Source organism: Pungitius pungitius, chromosome 15, assembly GCF_949316345.1.
Source record: "Pungitius pungitius chromosome 15, fPunPun2.1, whole genome shotgun sequence".
NCBI classification, from domain to species: Eukaryota; Metazoa; Chordata; class Actinopteri; order Perciformes; family Gasterosteidae; genus Pungitius; species Pungitius pungitius.
Genome location: NC_084914.1, coordinates 833,525 through 857,062, shown reverse-complemented (window position 1 = coordinate 857,062; position 23,538 = coordinate 833,525). Strand labels below are relative to the sequence as shown.

At 50.3% G+C, this 23,538-nt stretch overlaps 1 protein-coding gene across 2 annotated transcripts in view; it reads left to right on the top strand.

Annotated features, from left to right (window-relative positions):
- Positions 1-23,538, top strand: part of LOC119209007 (receptor-type tyrosine-protein phosphatase N2-like) — a 74,878-nt gene that overhangs the window by 26,961 nt on the left and 24,379 nt on the right. For both annotated transcript variants that reach the window (XM_062557603.1, XM_037457911.2), the window contains one exon: positions 9,899-9,963. In XM_062557603.1, the coding sequence (XP_062413587.1) occupies positions 9,899-9,963 (65 nt within the window). The remainder of the gene's footprint in view (positions 1-9,898; positions 9,964-23,538) is intronic.

Sequence of the window (23,538 nt, the reverse complement as noted above, 5' to 3'; positions counted from 1 at the left end):
TTTCAGCTGGATTAGAGCAGCAGATTAAGGAAGAGCACCTTAATTTTCAATTTGCATTGCGGGGACTTGAAGAGCTTTCGGCAGCCCGAGTGCGACGTGGCGGAGAGGTGACAGGAAGTGGTGGTCATGTGACTAGAGATGGTTTTTAGTGCGTCTGTTCACGGGGGAACAGACCTGTCGTAGTCGATCGAGAGAAGCACGGACATGACGTGGGTACGTTCACTCCAGTGATAAAGCGACAATGACCTCACCCTCCTCATGGCGACCCCGGGGGGGTCGTTTGGGGGGGGGGGAGATGTGACGTCGGTCCAAAGACGTCTGTCCCATTCTGCTCGTCAACACTTGAGGTGACAGAATCACTGTGACGCTGATAAGATGTGAGGAAAGTGTTGCATTAGCACCTTGGAGTGTAAATAGCTTCTTATATTGCCTATTAGACCCAGATGACCGGCGACGGTGCTGCTGTGTGGGCGGGGGTGGGGGGCGGGGGGGGGGGGGGGGCACAGGAAAGCGTATTAGCTGTGTCAAAACAACAACTCCAATTAGGATCTTTCTCCAGTCTGTTGTAATCTGAGGGTTATTTGTTTCTTTGGGCTCAATATCCTGTCGAAAGGACCCCCCCCCCTCCATTATGAAGAGATTCCATCTGATCCAACCTCCAGATACGTTCTTGCCTTTGATATTATTTATTAGCGATGGTATTGAACAGTTAAGGGGAGCCAGCACCTTCAATGAGCGCCCCCCCCCCCCCCCCTCCCTCGATCAATAACCCCCCCCCACATTACGTATACATCAGCTCAGAGTTGCTCTCAGCCTGCGGCTGTAATTAAGGAGATAAGCGTGTGGCTCCTTGTTTCCACCCGTTGAATATTGATGAATAGAATCTTTACCCTCACAGTCGGCTCCTCCCCGTATGGACCGATGCGGCGTGACGATTGGCTGGGATGTCCGAGTGGGGGCGGGCCATGTGAGTACGGACGGGTACGGAGGACCCCCTGGAAAGCTCGTCACCTCCATCAGAGAAAGTCAGACACCAACCTCACAGCGACGTGGATCTGATGGCCGCCATCGAAAAAGAAACCAGGAGAAAAGGCCCAAATGCTTCCTCCTGCCTCCGTGTGCTTATGCAGATCATAAGTAAAAGCAATACTATTTATTACAGAGTTCTATGACCAGTTAAAAGTTCTCTTTGTAACTTTTTCCACTCCGGATATTACATAAGGGCCGATCACTTTTTTTGTTAAAATGAAATCCATTAAACATGCGATGGATGGAGGATATGAGGATATGAATAGCTGGCTGTGTGGGCGGGTGACTCAGTTCAAGCAGTCGATAAAAGCTTTCACTGTCACAGGAACGCCGGCGCGGCCCGACAGCTCTCTGGTGGAGGGTTCGATAGCCGGCCGTCCCCGGGCCCCCCGGGGCCCCCGGGCCCCTCGGGTGGAGCTGAGGGGCATAAAGGTGGAGCGGATCCTGTGGTTCCTCCACTGTGTTCGGGGGCCTCTACCCGCTGCGCCTCATGTGCAGAGCCAAGAAACCTCTCAAAGGGAACCTCCGTGCAGCTGGGCGAAGGAGGTGTGTGTGTGTGTGTGTGTGTGTGTGTGTGTGTGTGTGTGTGTGTGTGCGTGTGTGTGTGTGTGTGTGTGTGTGTGTGTGTGATAGTGGGATTGGCCCCCAAAGCCGTGTTCCTCCAAACGCGCGGTGGCCACGCCATCGCATCCCGTGTAGCAGCTGCTGACAGAGACACACACACACACACACACACTTCCACTACACCGCCGGCTGGCATGGGACCAAGTTCGGCATAATGTCTCTGCCAAGGCGGATATGTTCACCAGTTAACTGGCTGCTGCCATCACCAGCCGCCTCCAACACACACACACAGACACACACACACACACACACACACACACACACACACACACACACACACACACACACACACAGGGAGTGAGAGGTGGTGGCAGAACTGAAGTTTGAATCAAACACGTTTTCTTGTCGTATTGCAGGTGACCACCTGACCAGGACCACCAACGTTCTGCAGACGTGATTTCAAAGCTTTTAGATGTTTATTTCCCCTCAGTGATGTCTACTTCCTGTCTGTAATGTCCACTTCCAGTCAGTGATGTCTACTTCCTGTAGGTTTAGTCATCCAGGTTTGCCCCCAGGTTTGTTTAGATTTGACATCTTTATTTCCTTTCAAACATATTTTGGTACACAAGAACAGCTTTTGACATGTCGTTGTTTCATAATTTAATAATTGCCTCTGATCTGAGCCATTGAGATATGAATCAATGGGGATGGAGATCTTAATCTTCAGGTTTCTTGGCAGATTACGGCCCCGTGCAGTGAAGGAGGGGCGAGGTTCTTGTTGGACCCGGGGGCTCGGCTCGAGGTCTTCTCAGGTGCCCCGACGCAGACGTTTAGTCAGCTAAAGGAGAACATCTGTTATCTTCCTCCTGCACACGCTGCAAAGCTGACCTTCCTGCAGCCCCCCCCCCCACTCCCACCCAAACTGTTTAGCAAGCTGTTGCACAGGTCACACAGGGATTCTGCCCAGCAGGCGTTTCTGCAGGTGGTTGGAGGGGGGGGGGGGGGGGGGGCTACATGCCACACAAACTTCCCTTTAATGCCCCAAGATCAAACCCGCTAAACGAGGTCACGTTTGCATGTCCTCCGACCCTCAGATAAACCTCCAGCCCCACCCAGCCAGAACGCCATATTTACCCGGGGGTCACGGATTGGGAGTTATCGGCTCTCAGTGTTTGTGTGTGTGTGTGTGTGTGTGTGTGCACCGGATCCTGACTGACACGGTGTGTGATTTGCAGCGACAAGCGGAACAAATGTTAGTAATGAGGTCACCTTCAGGCTGCAGGTCCACGTCCAACTCTAAACCCGATCTCTCTCCATCTCCTATACACCATCACACAGACACACACACACACGCACACACAGTACCACTCCAGAGGAAAGTCACAATCAGAGGTGTCTGACAGTTGAGATGTGGAGGAAAGACGTGTATGTTTCTTACTTTCTATGAGACACTGTGGCTCAGCTCCTTCATTAAAGGATCGGGGGTTCGATCCTGCTGTGAATGAGTGAAGGAAATTTAGAAAACTCCAATTACTATTTATTCAGCATTAAACAAATTACCATACAATAATGAAATATAGTTCTAAATAGTTATTAGAGCAAAATATAATCCATCATCTGGTATCAAAATCTTTATCACAAATGTAATTGTTTGTCTCTACTTTATTGTGTGGGTGGTGTGTTAGTGGGTGGATTTGTCTCTTTCTGGCTGGGGCATATGTGTCATCACATAAGAAGACTTACTCGCTGGAAGGACGGATTGAAACTAGAAGCTTCTGAGCAATCCAACAACAGTCGCCTCTGAAAGAGCAGCCTACGAGAGATAAATCGCTAAAATCTGATCTGATTTAGACATTTGTGATTCTGTCCTTGTTTCCAGGGGAACATTTTGCCATTTTTGAGGCAGTCTGAGGAAGTCTTTAAACCGGGGAGGACGGGTCCAACAACACTGGACTTTCACTAAGGAGACGGGACCTGTGTAACCTTTACTTTTAAAACTTAGTTACTTAGCTAAATTAGTTTGTTAGACTTGTAATGCAAGGTAGCGATACCTTGTAGGCCACTCATCACAAGTTATCACTCGTAGTGATAACTTGTGATGATAGGTGGGAACGATACGTGGTAACAATGTAGCGATACCTGGTAGCGATACCTTGAAACGATACCTTGTAACGATACCTGGAGGCGATACCTTGTGACGATGCCTTGTGACGATGCCTTGTGGCGATACCTGGTAGCGATATGTGGTAGCCTCCCTAGCAGCAGACCTCTGTTAGTGTACACATTTGGGGTCTACCACCTAGTAACCTGGTGATAAAACAAAACACCTATAATTATCATACTGGGTCCAGGATATTAACTAGAATGAATACTGCACAAATATCCGTTTTTCTTCTTCCCTTTAAATCCCTCCTGCAGGCGAAAGCTTCACAGAAGGTATTAATGACGGTGAATTCCTTCCTCCCCGTACCTGTTGTTCTTAGTCCCTCAGAAGTTGCTCGGCCCTGCAGATGAATGCAAGACTTTGGAAACAGCGTGGGCTCCAGGGAGGAGAAATAGCGCCTGTTATCCTTCTGTCCCACTGATGTAGCTTCTGAGTGGGCGCTGGCAGCATAATGCTGGTTTACCCACCGGTCACTCTGCCGCCTTCTTCTTTCTCTTTTTTTTTAAAGTCTACTAGCACGAGCCAACGCTCCGGCGTGATGTTTATTTCCTTATGTGCCAGAGGCTGCCCTTTATTCACAATCTAGACTATCGCTGGACGTCCTGAGGGAGGCCGCCGGTCTTCCCCCCCCCCCGTACTCTCAACACCTTCTTTCCTCAGCCGCCCGTTTCAGCTCAAAGTCATCTGGCATTTCTCCAAAGCTGAGCCATCCTCTCCCGGCTAGAGGTTGTTATCATGGAGTCATCTTTGTTCAAATTATTATACGAGTAGCCTTATTTCTCACCTCGATAGGAGAAACTTGTCAGACCCCCCCCTGGATTGTAATTAGAAGCGGTGGAATGAGACAGTTTGTCCGGATAAAGTCTTGATGTGAAAGGCTCTGTTATCGTGGATTTACCCATCAGGCCACTGGGCCCCCGGGGGCCGGTCGGTCTAATGTGGTCTTGGCGGAAACGGGGGGGCGGGCTCGCTGCAGGAGGGGGCTGTTTGTTTGTAGAAGGGTAGAGTGGCTCGAGGCCTTTCTTACATGCAGCACTTGTTGTCAGACATTCTGGGTGATAAGAAAAAGGCGGGTGTCCTTGGAGAAGAAAAGACGGATTACAAAGTTGTATTTTATTTCATTTAGAACCTACAACACAATTCTGCATATTTTCTATCTACACAAGGTAGAAGACTCTCACCGTGTGTTTAGCTCAACATAAAGCCACGCATTATGTCATAATACACCAGTATCTGCCCTCATAAACTGTTTAGATGCGCTCACAATCACCACACACAGATTTTATGTAACGGTTGTTGTGTATGAAGTTGACCACAGAAAATGAATTAAAGTATAAGAGGAGGTGGCTGCATGAAGCTGAATAGCTCCATTACTTTTTAAAATGTGGATCGACACAATGACTCCAGCTCGCGCACTGCGCCCCCCCCCCCCCCATTTGGAAATACATTTACAGCGATGTAGATTTTCCTGTCCCACGACGTCGAGTCAAGTCTTGAGCCTCGAACAAGCCGGCGTCGCTTCAGATCCAAGCCCCCCCCTCCTGGGTGACCAGCACTTTGGATCCGTGTTTTCTTTTGTTTCCCCCTCCCGGGTGCAAGGAAGGCGGAGCAGACGTCACTTGCTCCCTCCCTGGTGTTTAGGCCTAGACGTAAGAAGCGAGTCAATGTTTACTGAGTAGATCTAAATGTATCTCACTTCAGGTCATCAGGCTCGTGCTACGATTCTTTATTATTTGATTACCTTTCAGATATACAGATACGTGTTTGGATTTTATAGCTTACGAAATACCTTTCCGTGCAGCCTTGGCACAGAGAAGCTCCCTGAATGCTTTTCATTTACAATGCAAGCTGGTGGCGACATCTACAAATAGTGAACGTGACTCCAATCGCCAACATCTGGCTGGAATAATAACTCTCCTCCTTCAGCATTTCATATATGTTTACTTCTGTCTCCGCGTGTCTTTCGCACACACGTATGCGTGTAACACACATGGATGCGTGTAACACACATGGATGCGTGTATGTGGTCGACACGGATCCAGGAGAAGTCGACACGGATGAGACCCAGCGACCTTGAGCGTGGTTGCACGGAGAGGAGTGAGGAGGCGGGCTTCCAAGGCTCAAGGTTTTCTCCCGCGGCGTCTGCACGGCGGGTCCTGCGAGAGAATGAACCCCCCCCTCCCACCCTCACCCCCACCGCCGACACAATATTCACGAGCAGCGGAGAGGGGAGCTTGGCGCATTGGAAGTAAGAGCTTGAATCTCCAGTTAAATCACAGCTCCGATCACGTGGACCTTTTAACATTTGATAAATCCATCAAATGTCGTGTGATTTATGAGCTTTCATCGCTCTTTGGAGAATGTACAAGTATGTTGTGAAAGCATACTTGTACATCTCAACATGCCTCGTGATGGATTCAGATGGACACGTCTTAGTGGACGGCTTAGGGGAGAGATGTTGGACGGAGGAGGAGCAGAAGGACGGCTCGGGAAGAGGCACGGACGCGTGGAGAAGAGTCCACGCAGGAAGCCGGTCCGGCTCCGGGCGGCGTGCGCTGGCTCGGGGGTTGAGGATTAGAAACGCAGGGATCTGAGAGTCCCTCCGGGACACCGGTGGTCACATGATGGGCGATGGTGGCGCATGGAGTAGTGTGATGCGCTGGGAGCCGCAAAGTTGGTGGATTGAATCCCGTCTGCTCCATGTGCCAGAGTCACCTGACCCCTGATTGCTCCCCATGCAAAATGTAACGTAATATACAGTAAGTGGCTTTGGATAAGGGGCCCGAATGGACTGAAGTTTCTTCAGACTCTTAGAGAAGATAAACTCAACTCCAGAAATAAAAGCTGTGTTGGAGAGTAATAACTTTAATAATAACCCCCACGCCCTCAAAGACAAAGGATGACCAGGTCATCTTATAGTTCCATGTTCTCTCACTTTGTGATGCTACCGCTGTACCTGGTGATCTGATGGGGGGGGGGGCAGAGCAAGACAATGAGTCATAATCTGTAAAGGTCATCCATCAGAGAGGGGGGTGGGGGTGATGGAGGAGGGAGCGCTAAATGTCAAAATGTAAGTGGGGGCCTCTTCTTCGTGTCTTTATACCTATTCATACTGAGAGTTTTATTTTTTATGATTAATACTTCGTATGCACAAACATACATGTGGTTTCCACAGAGGAAATTACACTGAAACAAACTATTGACATGTGTTCAATAGTTCGAACACATGTCAATATTCCGCCTGCGTTGCTATGGAAACAAATGGAGGGCGGGGGGAGGATCCATCGGGCGTCGTGGATTCAAACACCTTCCAATGCAGCGGGCCGCATCCATTCCGCTCGTGGCTTCCTCTGCTCACGCTTCACTTTGCGGCCCAAATCAGACTTCAGTGGTGATTAGCTAAATAATCTGGTGGCACAGATATCTATGCTGGGGGGCTCACAGTGTCGTCCCCGCCCCTGTACTTCCTCGCTCCTGTACTTCCTCGCTGCCTAGTTCCCTCTCTTCCCTCACTTGGTTCGGGCTGCGGGTGCTTTGATAAATGGTGCCCCCCTGTTTTCGGCAGCCCAATAACCCCCCCCCCCCCCACCCCACCCCCATACACACAAACACAAACACTGGGAGGGATGAAGGAGGAAACTGGATGGCAGGTAAGAAGATGGAGTGCAAGACGAATGAGGAAAGATATAGTATAGTATATAGTATGAATGGTGAAGAATAAATAAATAGTGACTAGGAAGAAGAGGAAGGATGCGAAGAAGGAAGGGAGTGAAAAGAAGGAAAGGAGAGACCAAGTGGCACTTCAGTAAAAACTGACCCCAGGGTTCAACCCTTCAATTCTGGTGGAGACAGCCAGTCACAACATGCTGTATTTGTGGCCCTTAATCTGCCCTCGAATGACCCTTAAATGACCCGTCTATACATGTGAGGGTTGTTTTCTACCTCTTTTTATACTACATTTAACATCATTTTTACCCACAATGACACCAGCAGCATGTGTGATTACATAATGGTGTTCGCATTATTTTGTCTACACTAATCTCATCAGAATATTCAACCTTTTTATGTCTAACTTTTCTAAAGGTTAGACTTGTTTTTTAACATCCGTTGAATAACAAAAAGGGGTCAGCTGACTTTCTGAAGCGATTTTCTTTAACCCCCCCCCCCCCCTCACTGAGGGCTCCTCGTTTTGTGGGATCCGGTTTTTCTTGTTCTTCTTATTGTCAGTCAGAGCGTTGTACAGAGACAACGAAAGCTGGGACGGCGTGGTCACCTGATGTGGTCACCTGATGTGGTCACGTCCTGCTGCGTCGTGTCGCCGCGGCGACGCCGCTGCCTTTTTCTTCTCCCTTGGAGGATGGCTGTTGTTTTCTTCTCATTACACGGCTCCTGAAACGTAGCCGCGAGGCAGAGCGGGACGCGTGCAGGTGGGCGGGGTTTGAGGGCTCCTTTAATAACGACCCCTCGCTGCATCTATTCTGCGGGTGGGGGCCCGGTGGAGCCGTTCGGGGCCCTTTTGTCGACAGTGAAAAATGAAGCATTTCTGATACCTCGGCACTCGCTGCGTCCCCCCCCACCCCCTCCCTTTGCCCCCGAACCCCCCCAGGCCCCACAGATACATTGAGTTAACATAAAGCAAAACTCAGGACAGGACGGCTTGACAAATGAAGCGATGTGTGTTTTTCACGGAGGGAAAACAAAGGGGCCTCGGTCTGTAGAAATTAGATTTGGTCCTCGCTACTTCCCTCAAGGCGCCCCCACCCCTCCCCACCCCTCCCTCCCCCACCAGCAGTCCAAATGTATGTGAGAGCTACGATCTGAGTACTTCAACTCACCCCAGTCTGTAGTCCATCTCCGTTCCTTCACACCAAATGGATGTGTTTGGGGGGGGGTTTGCAGTGAAAGCTGGCTGGGGGCCCCTGGGTGTGTTGGTTTGATTAGAGCGGGGCCCTGCGCCTGTGATGCTGCCGCTGCCTCTGGGGGGGGAACTCCGCTCTTCTGATTCCCAACCAACCAATGTGTTTGTGTTCAGGATCCATGTGGCTTTTAACTCTTCTGTGTGTGTGTGTGTGTGTGTGTGTGTGTGGGTGTGTGTGTGTGTGTGTGTGTGTGTGTGGGTGTGTGTGTGTGTGTGTGCGTGTGTGTGTGTGTGCGTGCACGTCAGCTCTTCAATTAGACTCCTGTAGATCCAACTTCATGATGTCCATTTAGTGAATGATGGTCCATTTAAAGTCAAACAGACCATAAAGCAGGGGATGCTTGAGGGCGGGGCTCCTCGCTGATTGACAGGTTTCTATCACAAACAAACGTTTGCTGAGAGGATATATATCGGTATACATATAAAATATTTATCGATATAAATGTACTTATCCATCCAGGTACCATTAGGACCTGTTCGCTCCTCTCCGTCTGGTTCCAGGACGCCGACCTGTCTGCTGCTCCTCCAGTAAAAACTTTTTATTACAGGTTATGTAACCCAGACCTATTCTTCTTTTTTATGGATATTAAATAACACACTCGGAGGTTACTTATAGCCACTTGATGCCTGCAGCTTAAGTGTTATCTTCAGGCAGTGCCTGGATGCGTCTGCAAGGGCGGGCTCAAAGGTCGCCGGTTACACAACACCATCCAATCACGCTGTGGCGGATTGAAGGACTGATTGTAAAATCTGAATTCTCAGGACTGTGGTGGAATCTGTCGATGTAACGTGAATCCATCACGCAGCCTCGAACATTTTGTTCAGGTTTTAATATTCCGCTTCGCCGTCAATTTGAATTGTAGCCCTCTGTTTGTTTGCCTCCCAGGCGATTGGGAGGGGTGGGGCGTGGGGCGTGGGGGGGGGGGGGTTAATTCTATTTATGGGGACATTTGATGTAACGTTTGCCCGGCGGCAGGCCAGGTTACGAATTCCTATTTGATATGCTACAGTAATGGCTCCTTTGGTTGTGGCACGGCAGAACACAAGGTGGGGGGGGTTCAATGGCATAATTTAGCAGATGTTGGCGTCTGGGAAGTGCTTACAAGATGACCCCGGTGACATCACCACCGCATATCTGTGCACATCGTGTGCATCACAGGAAACACAAATCCTTTACACATTTTGACATCATTTTCTTCTCCCTCTGTTTCTTCTGGCTGTAGTTCGGCAGAAAGAAGCTGTGGAGGAGGAGGCAAAGGTCAACATCCTGGAGGCCGGGGTCACCGACGTGAGTACAGAAAATGGTGTTTTTGTTGTTTGTTGTACAGTTTTGAAGTCGTCATTTAAGGTGTCAGGATCTGTGAATCCAATGCAGATACGACGCAGAGGAAAAGCTCCTCTTTGGATGTGTCGTCTGTTTGTGTGGAAGGAGAGCAGCACAATGGGGGAAGGTGGGGGGGGAGGGGGGGGGAGGGGGGGGCCCAGACGTCACTAACGAGCTATTGAAATGTGTTGATTGCATTCTATTGACCATGACTCACGCGGGAATCGGGAAAGATACTCTCAACCACGCTGCGATCGTAATCCTGCGTCTCGATGAGCGGCATTTCAGATGATTGCCGCCCCCTCCAAACCCCCCCCACCCCCCCACCCCCCCATCTCAGCGCTGCCGCTCTCCACCGTCACCGAGACAAACAGACGTCTAAGCGGCTCGCCCACTGATTCCAGAGTTAGTCTGCAGCCGTGACGGCACGCCGCTCGCCACCCTCATCGAAGTGGCAGCGCCGAGGTCCGGGAGAAGGGGGTGTGTGGGAGGGGGGGGGGGGGGGGGTGAGGGGCCTGTATCGATGGGGATCAATACCTAGCTGCAAGACAGAGACAAAAAAAAAGAAAGAAAGAGAAAATCCCTCCATGACACAAGAGAAGTGTGAACCTGCGAACCCCCCCCCCCCACGTTTATCATATTAATATTAACACACTGCATCACCGCTGGCAGCTTTAGACCTTTGAGATATATATACATATATATACCTCATATATATATACATAAATATTCCTCACCCACTAAGGAAGCTGACTCCTCTTCTCTCCTCGTCGAGGCCTTTTTAGAAATATCCGCCACTTTGTCTTTTAAGGACAATTCAAGAAACAACGACAAAACCCCGTCAATGAGTCTGGGTTAATGCTAAATCAAATGAGAGCGAGGACGCGTCGGTTCAGGACATCTGGAAATAGGTAAACGTGGAAGTTTCTGCTTCCCTCAATGGTAAAACAATCAATGAATTAGTTCCATCAAACATGCGGAGCTATTGATGACACACAAACCCCTCAGCATGTGACATCATCCAGCCTGTTGCTCGACTTTCTTTACCCAACACTGTGGGACTAGCGTCTAATTAAGAGTGTGTGTGTGTGTGTGTGTGTGTGTGTCGGGAGGGAGGGAGATAAGGTTGCCGTGGCAGCGACCAGATTAAAACGGTCCTGGAGTGGCACTAATCCCCCTCCAAACCCCGGCCAGCTCGCTTATTGTTCACCGCAAATCACCGCGATCCAATTCGTCTGCAGGAGCGACTCCGCGGGAAAAAGGGGAGGAGCCAATGAAACAAAAAAAGATTTAGGTTGGCCACTCGCTTGTTGCCTCCATATCGATGAACATCAAGCATCAGGAGCTCTGAGGACCAAACCAGAGCCAGAGCGTGGTGATCAAGTGTAACGTCATGTGTCTCGAGGTCACTGGGCCAATGATTTGGGGGTTTAAAACGTTGGAAACGTGTTTGAACGTTGACGTCATGTCGAACACGCAGAGCTGCCTGTAGTAGGAGGGGAAGGCGGCAGATAGCTCCGCCCCCTCTGCGTGTTCTGTGGAGGAACCTTAAAGCCTTAAAGTTGATGCAGCGTCTCTGGACGGACTTGATGGTGTTTTTTGTGTATTTCGTCTCAAGCGGCAGTGAGCGTCGATACCATCGCTCCTAATGACGCGCCATTGTTTTGTGCCGCCCGCCCAGGTGCCCGACAACAGAGCTGGATTTGAAAGAGAATATTCATGAGGCACACACTCACACACACACACACACACACACTCTGGATCAAGGCTGTCTGTTCACCGCGGTGCTCGGCTCCGTCTGTAATTTTCATCACAAAGAGGGCGAAATAAATCATAGAAGATGAAAACAATGGCATGCGTGTGAGCTTGCATACATTGTTCACCTGCATGTGTGAGCCTGAGAGTGCACCTGAGTTCGCACACACTCTGCCTCACCTGCATCCGCTGCCATCCATATTCAAAGGGCTCCACGAGGGCCTGTTCAAGTGCTGCCTCTCCTTTTTTCTCTCCGGCCCGAGACACGGCGCCAGAGTGGCCTTTGATATGGAAATGGACCCTCACAGCGGGAGGCCCCCGGGGGCCGGATGCATGCTGGGATGCATCCCAGGTGCTGGTCATGTGGTCTACCTGGTCGGGGAGGACGGTTTACTTACCAACCACAATCAGAGTTGAATGGCTTTGCTTTTGGTCTATATTTATGTTTTTAGAAGTCCGGCTGTGCTGAGTGGAGCCGATGAGGAAGTGTCTCTAAGCTGCATTCTGTGTAGTGACCAGCAGGGGGCGACTCCTCCGGTCCCTTAGAGGTCTATGAGAAAAGGACCCTCGACTCTCTTGATTTATTCCCTTAGTAAAGATGAGGAGACTCTTGGCCAGTCCAGTTGTTTCACATCACAAAAACACACAGTGGTATAGTTACTAATAAAAGATGCTCACTGAGGAAGAAGAAAGACGACCCAACAAGAAAAACCACACGATAGCCATAAATACTTTATTTCATACTTGTTATGTCGTTTACCGCTTAGTCTGTTCTTCATTTGCACATCTGCCCCCCCCCTCCCTCCCCCTCCCTCCTTTTCCCCCTCCACGCCGTGATGGGAGCACCAACGCCACACTGTGTGGCATCTGCAGCCAAAGGTTTCAGTTAGCTCGGGGGCCGCGGAGCCTGGCAGACGCCGTTAGCTGGACACGGCTCTCCATGGGAGGGGGTGGGGTGGGCGCGTAAAGGAAGCCTGTCACGGCCCGAGGGCTGAGCCGTAATCACCCCCCGCCCCCCTCCCCCTCACAACAGCCTTCAAAAGCTACCCTGGAATAACTCCCTCCCCTCATTGGGCGAGCAGAATGCATCAGATGCTTTTATTTTGATAGGTGTTTATAAATACTACAAGTATCATCACAATATCACATATGTTTAATAATACTTACTACTAAAAGTATTTTATATAATATGGCTCTACCAAGATCACATTCCCATAGTGACGTGGGTTTTAAAAGGGTCGATTATTTACATATTATTTAGGGGTGAATTTTTGCCCCCACTGACTGAAACAAGTGTTTCTTAGATTTGTTTTAACCAAAATAAATAGTTTTTGTAAGTAACAGAAAAACATTCTCTGACTGACTGCACTCTGTCTGGCGTTAGCTAACGTTAGCTAGCTAGAAAGCCTTCATAGCTAACGTTAGCTAGCTAGAAAGCCTTCATAGCTAACGTTAGTTAAATAGCTAATCACAACTAGCCAACGTTGTCTGGTGAAAAATAGTCACATATTTCTTAATGTAAGTCAGTAGAATTCGCCAATGCTGGATGACAACGACGTTGGTAGTTCGTTGGAGTCATCTTCCTCCACCCAAAGCTCATCTTTCCTTTTTCGATGGTCAGTTGGTTTGTGATTACTTCTTGTTTTTTTGGTGCAAAGGTAACTCGCTTCAAGTGATGATGATGAAGATGACTTTCTGCATTCGGTTCAACTCAACAGAGAAACTGAAGGTCTCTGAGCAAACACTACGTTCCTCTCTGAGTAGAGCTGAAGGGCTGTGTGGCCTTCATAAACGTGCACCGACAAACACACACAAACACACACACACACTCTCTCGTAGTGACGGTGTTGTGTTGGTGAGCGTTGAAGGTGTCCTCCTCCTCACCATCGATGGCCTTTGGTTCCATCCTAGCGTCACACGGTGTCAATCTGCGCTTTTTCGTTGCATACAAAATAAACGTTGGTTGCTACGGGAAACTCAGTTTCTGCCACATGACCGCTGACGCACACCAGGTGTCCTCGCCCTCCAGCCGCCACCACAGCAGCTCTTCAGAAGGCCAATCCAGGCAAAAGACCCCGGTGCACAAATAACCTTTTTTTGATGCAGCGATCTCGCTTCGGTTCGACCTTGGCAGCTTTCATCAGGCCTTTGAAAAAGATTGCATTGTTTTCCCTGAGCAAGACCACCGCAAACATTGCAATCCTCTTCATCGTGAAGCTAAAAATGAAAAAGAAGAGATAACGCCCCACTGTAGATTTCAGGGAATTGATCATTTTGTTCATTCTGGATAAAGAGATACAAACGTGGATGGAACTTTGATCCGTTATCTTCTCAAGGACATCTGAGACAGCAGCCCCAGAGATCAGCATGGACAGAGTTCGCTGAGATGTTTCCTGGGGCGGGGGGCACGAGAGGGGTAATTAAATGGTCTGCGTTTCGATAACGGCTCTAAACAGCCAGTGCCTAACATGCACCCACCATGAAATGAGAGCGACGGCAGGTAAAATGGATGAATACCTGTCTTCCGGGCGTCAGTCACGAGCGGCTGATTGCCAATCAATTACAAAAAGGCCCCCCGATGGAAAGTCAATGAGAGCCGGAACCGACCCAGCGACTCATTCGTCCAGCTTGAGACGCTTCTAAGTGAAGCCGTGAAGGAAAGCTGAAGATGCAGCGTGTGTTCATTTTGCATATATTTGATGTTTCGGTGCCTCGTAGAGGATGAAATGATCGCAATCATCCGACTGAGTTCGAGTCGAGCGTTCTGTAGACAAGTCATTGGCAGCCAAGAAAAGCCTCCGATGTGGTGAAAACATTCACTTTACCACCAACGTGAGTGTCTGCAACAGGAGTGAGCTTTGAGTTGTAGCCGCCGGAGGGCCTTCTGGGAGTCTGATCTCTGGTCACAAGCAGCTCTGGTCCTCAGGTACAACAAGGCCCTGTTTCCAGGGCGATGGAAAGCGGTCAATCATCACAAATACCCAACGCAGAAAAGAGACTTCAGAGGAGCTCCTCACCTCGTCCGAGCTGGACTCACAGCACACACACACACACACACACGCACACACACACACACACACACACAGGCTGTGTCCTCCCGCCACGCGCCGTCTCATTAGCATTGGCCGGGTCTCCTCCGATCAGCTGTAATTAAACCGTGAAATTGGAGCCGTTACCTTAAGGCGGGACACAGCGAGGACAGCGCCGGCCCAGGGACGCCGTGGGGGGGTTGGGGAGGGGGGGGCAATGCTGCCATCTTGGCTCACTGCCACAGTCCTCCCATATTTGCTATTTAAAAGCCCCGCTCACAAGCTGCTCGACGTTGCCTTCTGGTTGTCGAAGGAAACCTTCAAACACAAAGTGACCTTTCTGCGGGTCAGCAGCTCACCTTGTATTACCTGGACTTCTGCAGGACGACACACACACACTCAATACAAGTGTGAATTGGAGTAAACGGGGGCACATGATTCATTCAGAGATCACAGGATCTTTGGTTTGAGTCAATTGATCCTTGGTTTCACCTTTAAATCTCACGCAGGTCGGTGATTGGTGGTGTCAACCTTTACGTTACTAATCCCTCCCTCTCTGGACTCTGGTTGTTCAGTGCGTTTTATTCTCTGTTGTGGGGAGTATTTGTTATTTATGGAAGTACAGAGAGCTGAAGTGAGACGGTTTGTTACTGAGGAGCAGAACGAGGATGTTGGATGAGAGACTTCACGCATCGGGGGAATTCAAATGCCAGCTTCCAGGACGTTTTACTAAAGTCTGAGGACTGCATGTGTTCCACCTCGCTGCATGTTACACACCTGAAGAGCTTTTCTCCTTTGCTAAAACAAATCAGGCACTAGACGTCAGAGTTGAGGTTTGGTCAGGGGACTCGGCAGGTTTTAAGTGATTCAGGCCCAAGGGGACGTTGTCATGGCGATGACGCGGGTTCGGGCCGACGGGGTTGCAGCTAACAAAATATTATCCCCTCCTTCTGTGGTGGAAATTTGTGAAACAGCTCACAGAAACCTGCTTTAATTGTTTAAAACTTTATCAGTTACCGAAAACAGCTTTGAGCAAACATCCCTCAAGCATGAATAATCAGTGCATTTATTCAAGACTATGTTCCCACCAGCGGCTATATGTGTGCACATCTGGCCAGAGCATCTCACACACACGCACACACACACACACATACACACACACAGTGTTGCTGTATTTGGAGGCTCTGTGCACGCGGGTGTGTGGAGGTTTGTGCTGGGGGGGGGGGGGGTCACAGGGAAAATGCCTCTGAGTTGGATGTCTTGGGTAATTGTGTCAAACGTATCCCCTTTTTAAGTGGTTGTCGTCATGGTTACAAGTCTACACATACACAAAGTCAATGTATATGGATATACATACATACAAAGCTAAGGGGCGTTTAAATCAGGTATGGCAATATGAAAATGTGTTTTTGTTTTATTATTAAAAGATTTCAATGCTCACAGTAAAAATGGCCACCTGGCTGCCTCCACACACAGAATTGGTTGCTAGGCAACAGACGCTAGCTGCTTGCTAGCATATCGGTGTTTTCGTTTTAGTAAAAACTGCAAGTCCCCGGATCGAGGTTAGCGGTTATTATTTCACTGACTTCACTGTTCACCATAAACATTTCCCGTTTCCCTAAAGATGCAATTGAACCCCCCCCCCCCCCAGGAAATAACCCCTCCATTTATTTTGCGGAGCTGCGAGGCGTCCTCCCCCCGGCGGGGGAAGATGGCTGATAAAGGTGACGGTTGAGGGGGACCCATCCATCCTGTCCCTCCCTCCCGTTTCTTTTTTTTCTTCTCCTCGCACAACAAATGTGCGAGGAGGGGGGGGGGGGGGGGGGGAGACGCAGCACTTTGCTCTGTGACAGGCCTGTATTATAATGTGCCAATTGTAGTGTTAAATAACACAAAATATGGACTCATTTTCCTTTTGCAGAATAACCACAGACACATTAGTGGCACTTGAACACAACATGAAAGACAGTGTGTGTGTGTGTGTGTGTGTGTGTGTGTGTGTGTGTGTGTGTGTGTGTGTGTGTGTACACGGTGTAGCTGAAGGCTGCAGGGACAGGGAAACCAGCAGTGCTTTTTGTACATTGCATTTTGTCCGGCTGCGTGCGGCTGTGTGATGAAATGTTGTGAAACAGTGAGATCATTTGAAGCTCCTCAGTGGAACGACTGCATTTCATTTAAGCTGCAACGAGCCTCCCTGAAACATTCCAGCATGTAAATATTCCTCTTTGGCTGAGCGGCAAAATCAAGTGAAGACGACACATCGCACTGTGGTTCATCGGTGTCGCTAACTGCTAACGCTAATGGGGGTTGCGTTAAGTTACATCATGATGCGTTGAAGCTCCACTTAGGCGCACGTCCACGTGACTGTTGTGCGAGGACTGACGGAAGGTTTATTGTGACTGTTGTTATTACTGTTAACATCCTTACGGTAGCTAACTAGCGTTAGCCTTTAGCGACCGGTGGGGGCGACGCCATCCCGCCGCGCTGAGTGCTAACGCTAAATGGGGGTCGCGTTGAGTGACTGCCCCGCTCGTTCCCTTTGACATGTGTAACTGTAGGAGGAGGAGCCCCAGATGTTACGCTTTGCCTACTGTACGGGGAGGAGGGCGGGGGGGTGCACAATGGCTCTTTTGTCTCGGGTGGCATCTGAAGAGTCGAGGCGAGTGGGGGGCAGGGCGGCAGGTCGCAGGAACCCATGATATGTTTGCGGCAGCACACAAAGGGACCTCGGCCCCGGTGGTCCCGGCCTGAATGAGCCGCCGTTTGGGAGGAAGACAAGGAGGGGACGGGCCTTTCATCGCCAGTCCGCCGGCGGGGCCCGTTTGAATGTGGCGCGCGAGCTGTCGCCGGGGCGACGGCCAATCGGGGGCCCCGGCGGCGCTTCCATCCGACGGTTGCGAGATGAGTGGATGTTTTTCCACGCGAGGAGGCGGTTGGTCGGAGACCTCGTTCTCCAGGTGTCACGCGGCTTCATGGTCACCAGCTTTCTCGTTGCCGAACTGATCGTGGAGATCTTTGTTGGAAAAGAAGAAAGGATTTTATGTAACGAAACACGATGTTGACTGACATATAGGCTGATCATGGTTTTCACCTCCCACGTTACGTTTAACAAGTTGGAGTTGTGAAGTGGGTGATGTTCTTCCCATGCAAACTGAATTATGATCAAACCACTCTTAAAGATAAAACATCTGTCCTTTAGCACCGATCTGATTCCTTTCATTTATTTATTTCCCTCTGTCGCCAAACATGCTGCCCCCGGTGATTCCAAGTCTAGTCCAGAGCAACGGTTACCAAGGTGACCGCATCCTCCTCACATCCAAAATCACCTCCGTCTGGAGCGCGGCTTTCAAACGTCCAGCTTGGACTAAAGAAGGCCGAGAAAAAAACAATCCTTAATGAAATCACTCATTTTTACTCTCGTCACACCTCTAAACCCCAAAGCAGAGCTTCTGTCACATATAGTCAAGTCTCATTTCTACATCATTTCACATTATTGGATAATTCTTGCTCCTCTGTGTCTAGTCTGCAGTGTAACACAGTCAGAATATACAACGTTCTTTTGGGGAGGCGGGGGGCTCATTTATTTTTTTCTGGCTATGGTGGTTGCTCCACTTCACCTGTTCTCGTATATGTGTTTCACCCTTGTTAGTGTAAAACATTTAAAATACTCACCTTGCTACGATGCGGCACTCGTGTAACCCATGTGACACGTCCTGTCGTGTCTTTGAATCACACCTGAGGCCATCCATCACAAAGCTGCGGCCCACAGGCTGAGCTCTTATACAACGCCGGTGCAGACGGAGACGGGGAGAGTGGGAGCAGGTGGAGGTGGCGCCGGCGTGTGAGAGTGTGTAGGTGTGTTTGTGTGTTTTAGGGGGCGTCGCTCTAGAGAATAACAGCCTGTGGGTGGACTGAAACTCTGCTAAAAGGAAATAAAACATCGGCGCCCTGAACTCTCGCTCGCCTCAGCTTGTGATCAGACCTAGGTAGGTGGAGGGGGGGAATACAAACTACCCCCCCCCCCCGAAATGTCCACCAGCCACCAAGCAACCGCCCCCCCCCCCCCACCCCCACCCACTCAAACAGACACATTCGGAGCCGGGTCCTCGCTGCCTGCCACCTCCAGCTGTCGCTGAAGGGGACAAAAGGAGGTGTGGGGGTGATTGTGAAGGAGTTGGAGGGAGTGGGGGGGGGGGGGGGGGGGGGGGGACTGTTGAATAGAAAGATGAACTGATGGCCCCCCACCCGAACACACACAAACATACGCACACAGTCCCCAAGAACTTGTCATCTGCATTAGGCAGCATCTCCCCCCGTTACCCCCCGTTTCTAAGACAAACTGCACACAGACACACACGCACACACACACACACACACACACACACACCTTCCTGTCTTAACGCTGTAGCCCCCCTCCTGTGTTTGCTGCAGCTGTTGGTCCTCCATCGGCCTCAGCGCCTCCTTCTATGCAGCTAATAACTCATTAGCCCTATTTGTTGATTAGTGCTGGGGGGGGCACCATATTGTGTGTGTGTGTGTGTGTGTGTGTGTGACAGCACAAACTGTAACTGTCCACTGCACTCTCTGTTTGGCGAAGACGATGGAGACGAAGTCGATTGTCGGGGCGATGACGCGATGAAAAGGACGTTTTATTGAGTGAAAATTACAGAGAAACTGCAGGATTCTTTGGAATTTTTCATTCAAAATTTTCAATGAGTTTTTTGGGTCAAAAGTAAAGCCGTTGTTTCCATGTTAATCAAAAGATTCAGAATACATAAAAATAAAATGTACAAAACTACAGGAAGTTTAAAGCTCCATCAGAGCGATGCGATGTTGTTTTTAGGGCGATAAATATCCATTTTTCAAATGAAGCATCTTAAATGTGAGATAAAATGTCCCCACATGACGTGGGTTTTAACAATAAGGATTCTGACTGACACATTGTGACACATTGTGACACATTGTGACACATTGTGACACATTGTGAATGATCTCATCCCAGGTGAATGTGAGGATGTAGATGACCGGATGCTACTCTTTATTTATCGGCCTCCCTTCTCCTCTCTCTATGCACGGCGCCCCCTCGCCGGGTCACATGCTCGTGTGCGAGGAGGTGCTCTGCAGTGCGTCCTCCTCAGGAGGATCCTGGAGAGGAGTCCTCAGTCTCTGTCTGGAGGAGTGAGCAGCAGCTCTCAGCGACTCATTCTCATTCTTTGAAGGAAAAACAAGTCCCTTTTTTTCTTTCCTCCTCTCCTCTCCTTATTTCCTTGCAGCCTCATCCCTCTGCTCCTCTCCCGCTCGCTCTGCCGCTCCTTAATCCCTTGCTCCTACTTTTTTTGCCTCCTTCTTTGCTTTTCCTTTCTCCCTATTTGTTCTCCCACCCCCTCCTCTCCCCTTTTCCCTCTCTTGTCCTCACCTCCTCTTCCTCTCCTCTTCCTCCTCCTGTCGGCAACATGTGGAGCCGTCGCCGTGGCAACGAGGGGAGGTGACATGTGCTGTAGACAGGCAGGGAATGGAGGGAGGGATGGGAGGAATATAAGGAGGAGCCCCAGCGCGCACTTTGTAGTCTCTCTCTCTCTCTCTCTCAGTCCTCTCCGTGGAGGTGTTGGAGGCTGCTGCTCCTCTTCCTCCTCTCTGCTCCTCTTTGAGCGTGTGCTGAGTTCAGAAAGAAAAGGGGGAAAGATTGGAGAAAAATCCGCAATTTTCATTTTTGTCTCTTTTTGCGGCGGATGCGAAGAGGATGGCGGGAAGAGGAGGAAGAGGAGGAAGAGGAGGAAGAGGAGGAGAGGAAGCTGGGAACTTTCCTTTTTGTGTCAAAGGAGAGAAAGTGGATGATGGGAGGTGATGAAACTCCCTCCCTCTCTCCTCCTCCTCTTCCTCCGCCCGGTGGCGTTCCATCCCTGAGTCGGTGGTGTCGGAGCAGCCGGACTGGAGGGGGGGGGGCGTAGACGCGGGTGGAGGTGTCTGCTGCGTTACCCCACCATGGAATATCGGTAGGATTGAATTGTTGTTCTGCTTGCTTATAACCCCTCTTCCTCTTCATTCATTCCTGTTGGATTGGGGTGGGGGTGGTAGGGTGCAGGGGGAGGGGGGGGGGGTGCACATGTTATGCACCATCCCTTTTACAAAAAGAAATGCATTTTGTGTCTGAGGGCCGTCCGTCTCTGGGTTGAACTTTGAATCCGTGCTTTTTTCCATTGAAACGTTGCATGTTGGAGGAGTGTGTAGCGTGTGTGTGTGTGTGTGTGTGTGTGTGTGTGTGTGTGTGTGTGTGTGCGACACCACACACACACACACACACACTACACACAGAGGTGGAGTCACCCCGTTGGTCGGGTGGAGACGTGAGGCGAGCGTAAAGCATGTGAAGTGAAATGAAGATTCTTCCTGATGGATTTTGTGGTGATTTTTTCAGGGGGGGGAAAAAGCAGGTTAAAGCGTTGACGTGTGCGTGAGGACTCGTGCACCCGTGCACGTGCACGTGCACCTGAGTGCTGTGCAGGGAGAAGTGTGCACCTGCCGGCGTGAGAGCATTTGAATCGTGATTGTGCGTTTCAGAATAAGTGTGCATGCTAGGAACAGACTTACTTGAACACTAATGTGTGTGTGTGTTAATGTTTCTATGTGCTTGTTTGCCGAAGCGGTTTTGTTAACCCCCCCCCCCCCCCCTTCCCCCGGTGACCCCCCCCTGGCTGAACTTTTTTCCTTTCAAAGGGATGATTCGGAGGTGAGGGACGGATCTCGGAGGACAACAATAGCCGGCCGGCGCTCTGCATCTGACCTTTTCTCACCCGTAGTGAATAAACCCGAGCCGCGCAAATCCATTTGCCTTTTGTCTATGGGAGCCCGGCTAATCCCCCCCCCCCCCCCCTTCATTCACACACACAGACACACACACACCCCCCAACCAGGAGACCTAACCCCTCCACCACCGAACCCTCCCTCTCAAAACCATCGCCAAGCAAAAAGAAAACTGCCCACGTTCTTTCTCCCTCATCTCTTCATTTCTATTGTAGGAAAAGCTGCAAAGCGGATTATTATAAGTACGCATATTATTATGAGTACGCATATTATTATGAGTACGCATATTATTATGAGTACTCATATTATTATGAGTACGCGTACTAGAATGCGGCCTACGAGGTCACACCCAGCGCGGCCCAGTCTTTTTTTAACGGGAAATCTGGATTAAATAAAAAAAGGAATAAACCATTTTCTAAAGAGTGTAAATATGTTGTGTTACGACACGTTGATTCCCCCCCCCCCCCCCCCCCCCCCGTTGAAAGTGGCCTGTCTCGAGGAGGGTGTCTGATATCTGCGCAGCGTGTCGTATGTTAATGCCTCTTCTTTCCTCTCACTGTACGTCAAGCCGCCTGTGCATGGGGCAGATGGACAATGGGGGGGTGGTGGGGGGGAGGGGGGGGGCATGAAAGGAACTCTCTGCTTCTCCCCTCTTCCCTCCGGGGGAGACTATATTTTTCTCACTCCCCCCTCCATCATGAAGTAATCATCTGAGCCATATGATGGAAGTCTGGTTTGCTGTTTCTGTTTTGCTGTCTGTGCTGTCTCTTAGACCCCCCCCCCAAAAAAAAATCAATACAAAAGTCAGAAGGATTACTCCCATATTAACCAATAATGTGACGGGGGGGGGAGGTCAGGGGGAGGCCTCGGGCGGCAGGTCAGCTGACCGGTCCGGGAAAAAAAAGGAGTGTCGAGATGAAACCAGCGACGTGGATTGGCTCCCGTGTGCGAAGGTCCCGCCTCCCGAACATCTGACGTACTCGGCACATTTATTCTAGCCTCGTTTTTTCACTGCCGCATCTAACAAGACATATACCCCCCCCCCTGCCCCCCCCCCCCCCTTCCGCCCGTACCCCCCACAGAGTCTCTCTCTCTCGCCCGCTCACACCCACCTCCACCCACTCTACTGCTACCAAACTTGATTAAGCAGGTGGGGTCAGGCTACATGTGTTTGAATCAATAGAAAGACTTGCGAGGCAGCTATGATAAAGAGACCTGAGGAGGGGGGGTCGGGGGGGGGGGTCGTATGTGTGTGTGTCTGCACACGAGGCTTTTTGGAAACGCCGGCATCTGCCGTGTGGAAGGTGACGGAGCTGTTACAGTTAGCGCCCTGAATTATGGGCCATTACTGGTACCCAGTAAGAAGCGACCCCTCCCCAGGAAACTTAATTTGACAAAATACCCAGAGATGACTCAGGGGGGGTCAGAATGACGAATGTTCCGCGGTGTGAGAGAAATATATGTGCATTTTTGCAGAAGCTGATTACGGTGCAGCGTGTGGAATCAGCAGTAATGTTTTATTAATGCCCCCCCCCCCCCCCCCCTTGTTTATGACGCTTCTTCCTGCCGCCATCTTTTACATCAAGAGAGACGCATTAAACACACAAAGTGCCTCGTTGACACGTCCCTCCCACATGAAGCTTTGACACGTCCGGTCCTGTCCGGTCCGATTTCTCACCCGTTTTTAAATAAGAACGTTCTCCACAGCGACCCCCCCCCCCCCCCCCCCGGACGCCGTCACGTTACAATTCGGCCAGCTCTTACAGTATGGCTCAGAGCGCCCCCCCCCCCCTGTGGGTCCTTCTGAGGTCGCTCTTTATCAGGTGCTGAATGTGGAGTGTGCAATGAATGAAATCATAGTGGGGGGGGGGGGGGGGGGGGCGAACTCCCTAAAAACCTCACAAGAATTCCATGACAATTTGTGTGTGTGCGCCCCCCCCCCACAGAACAGGGT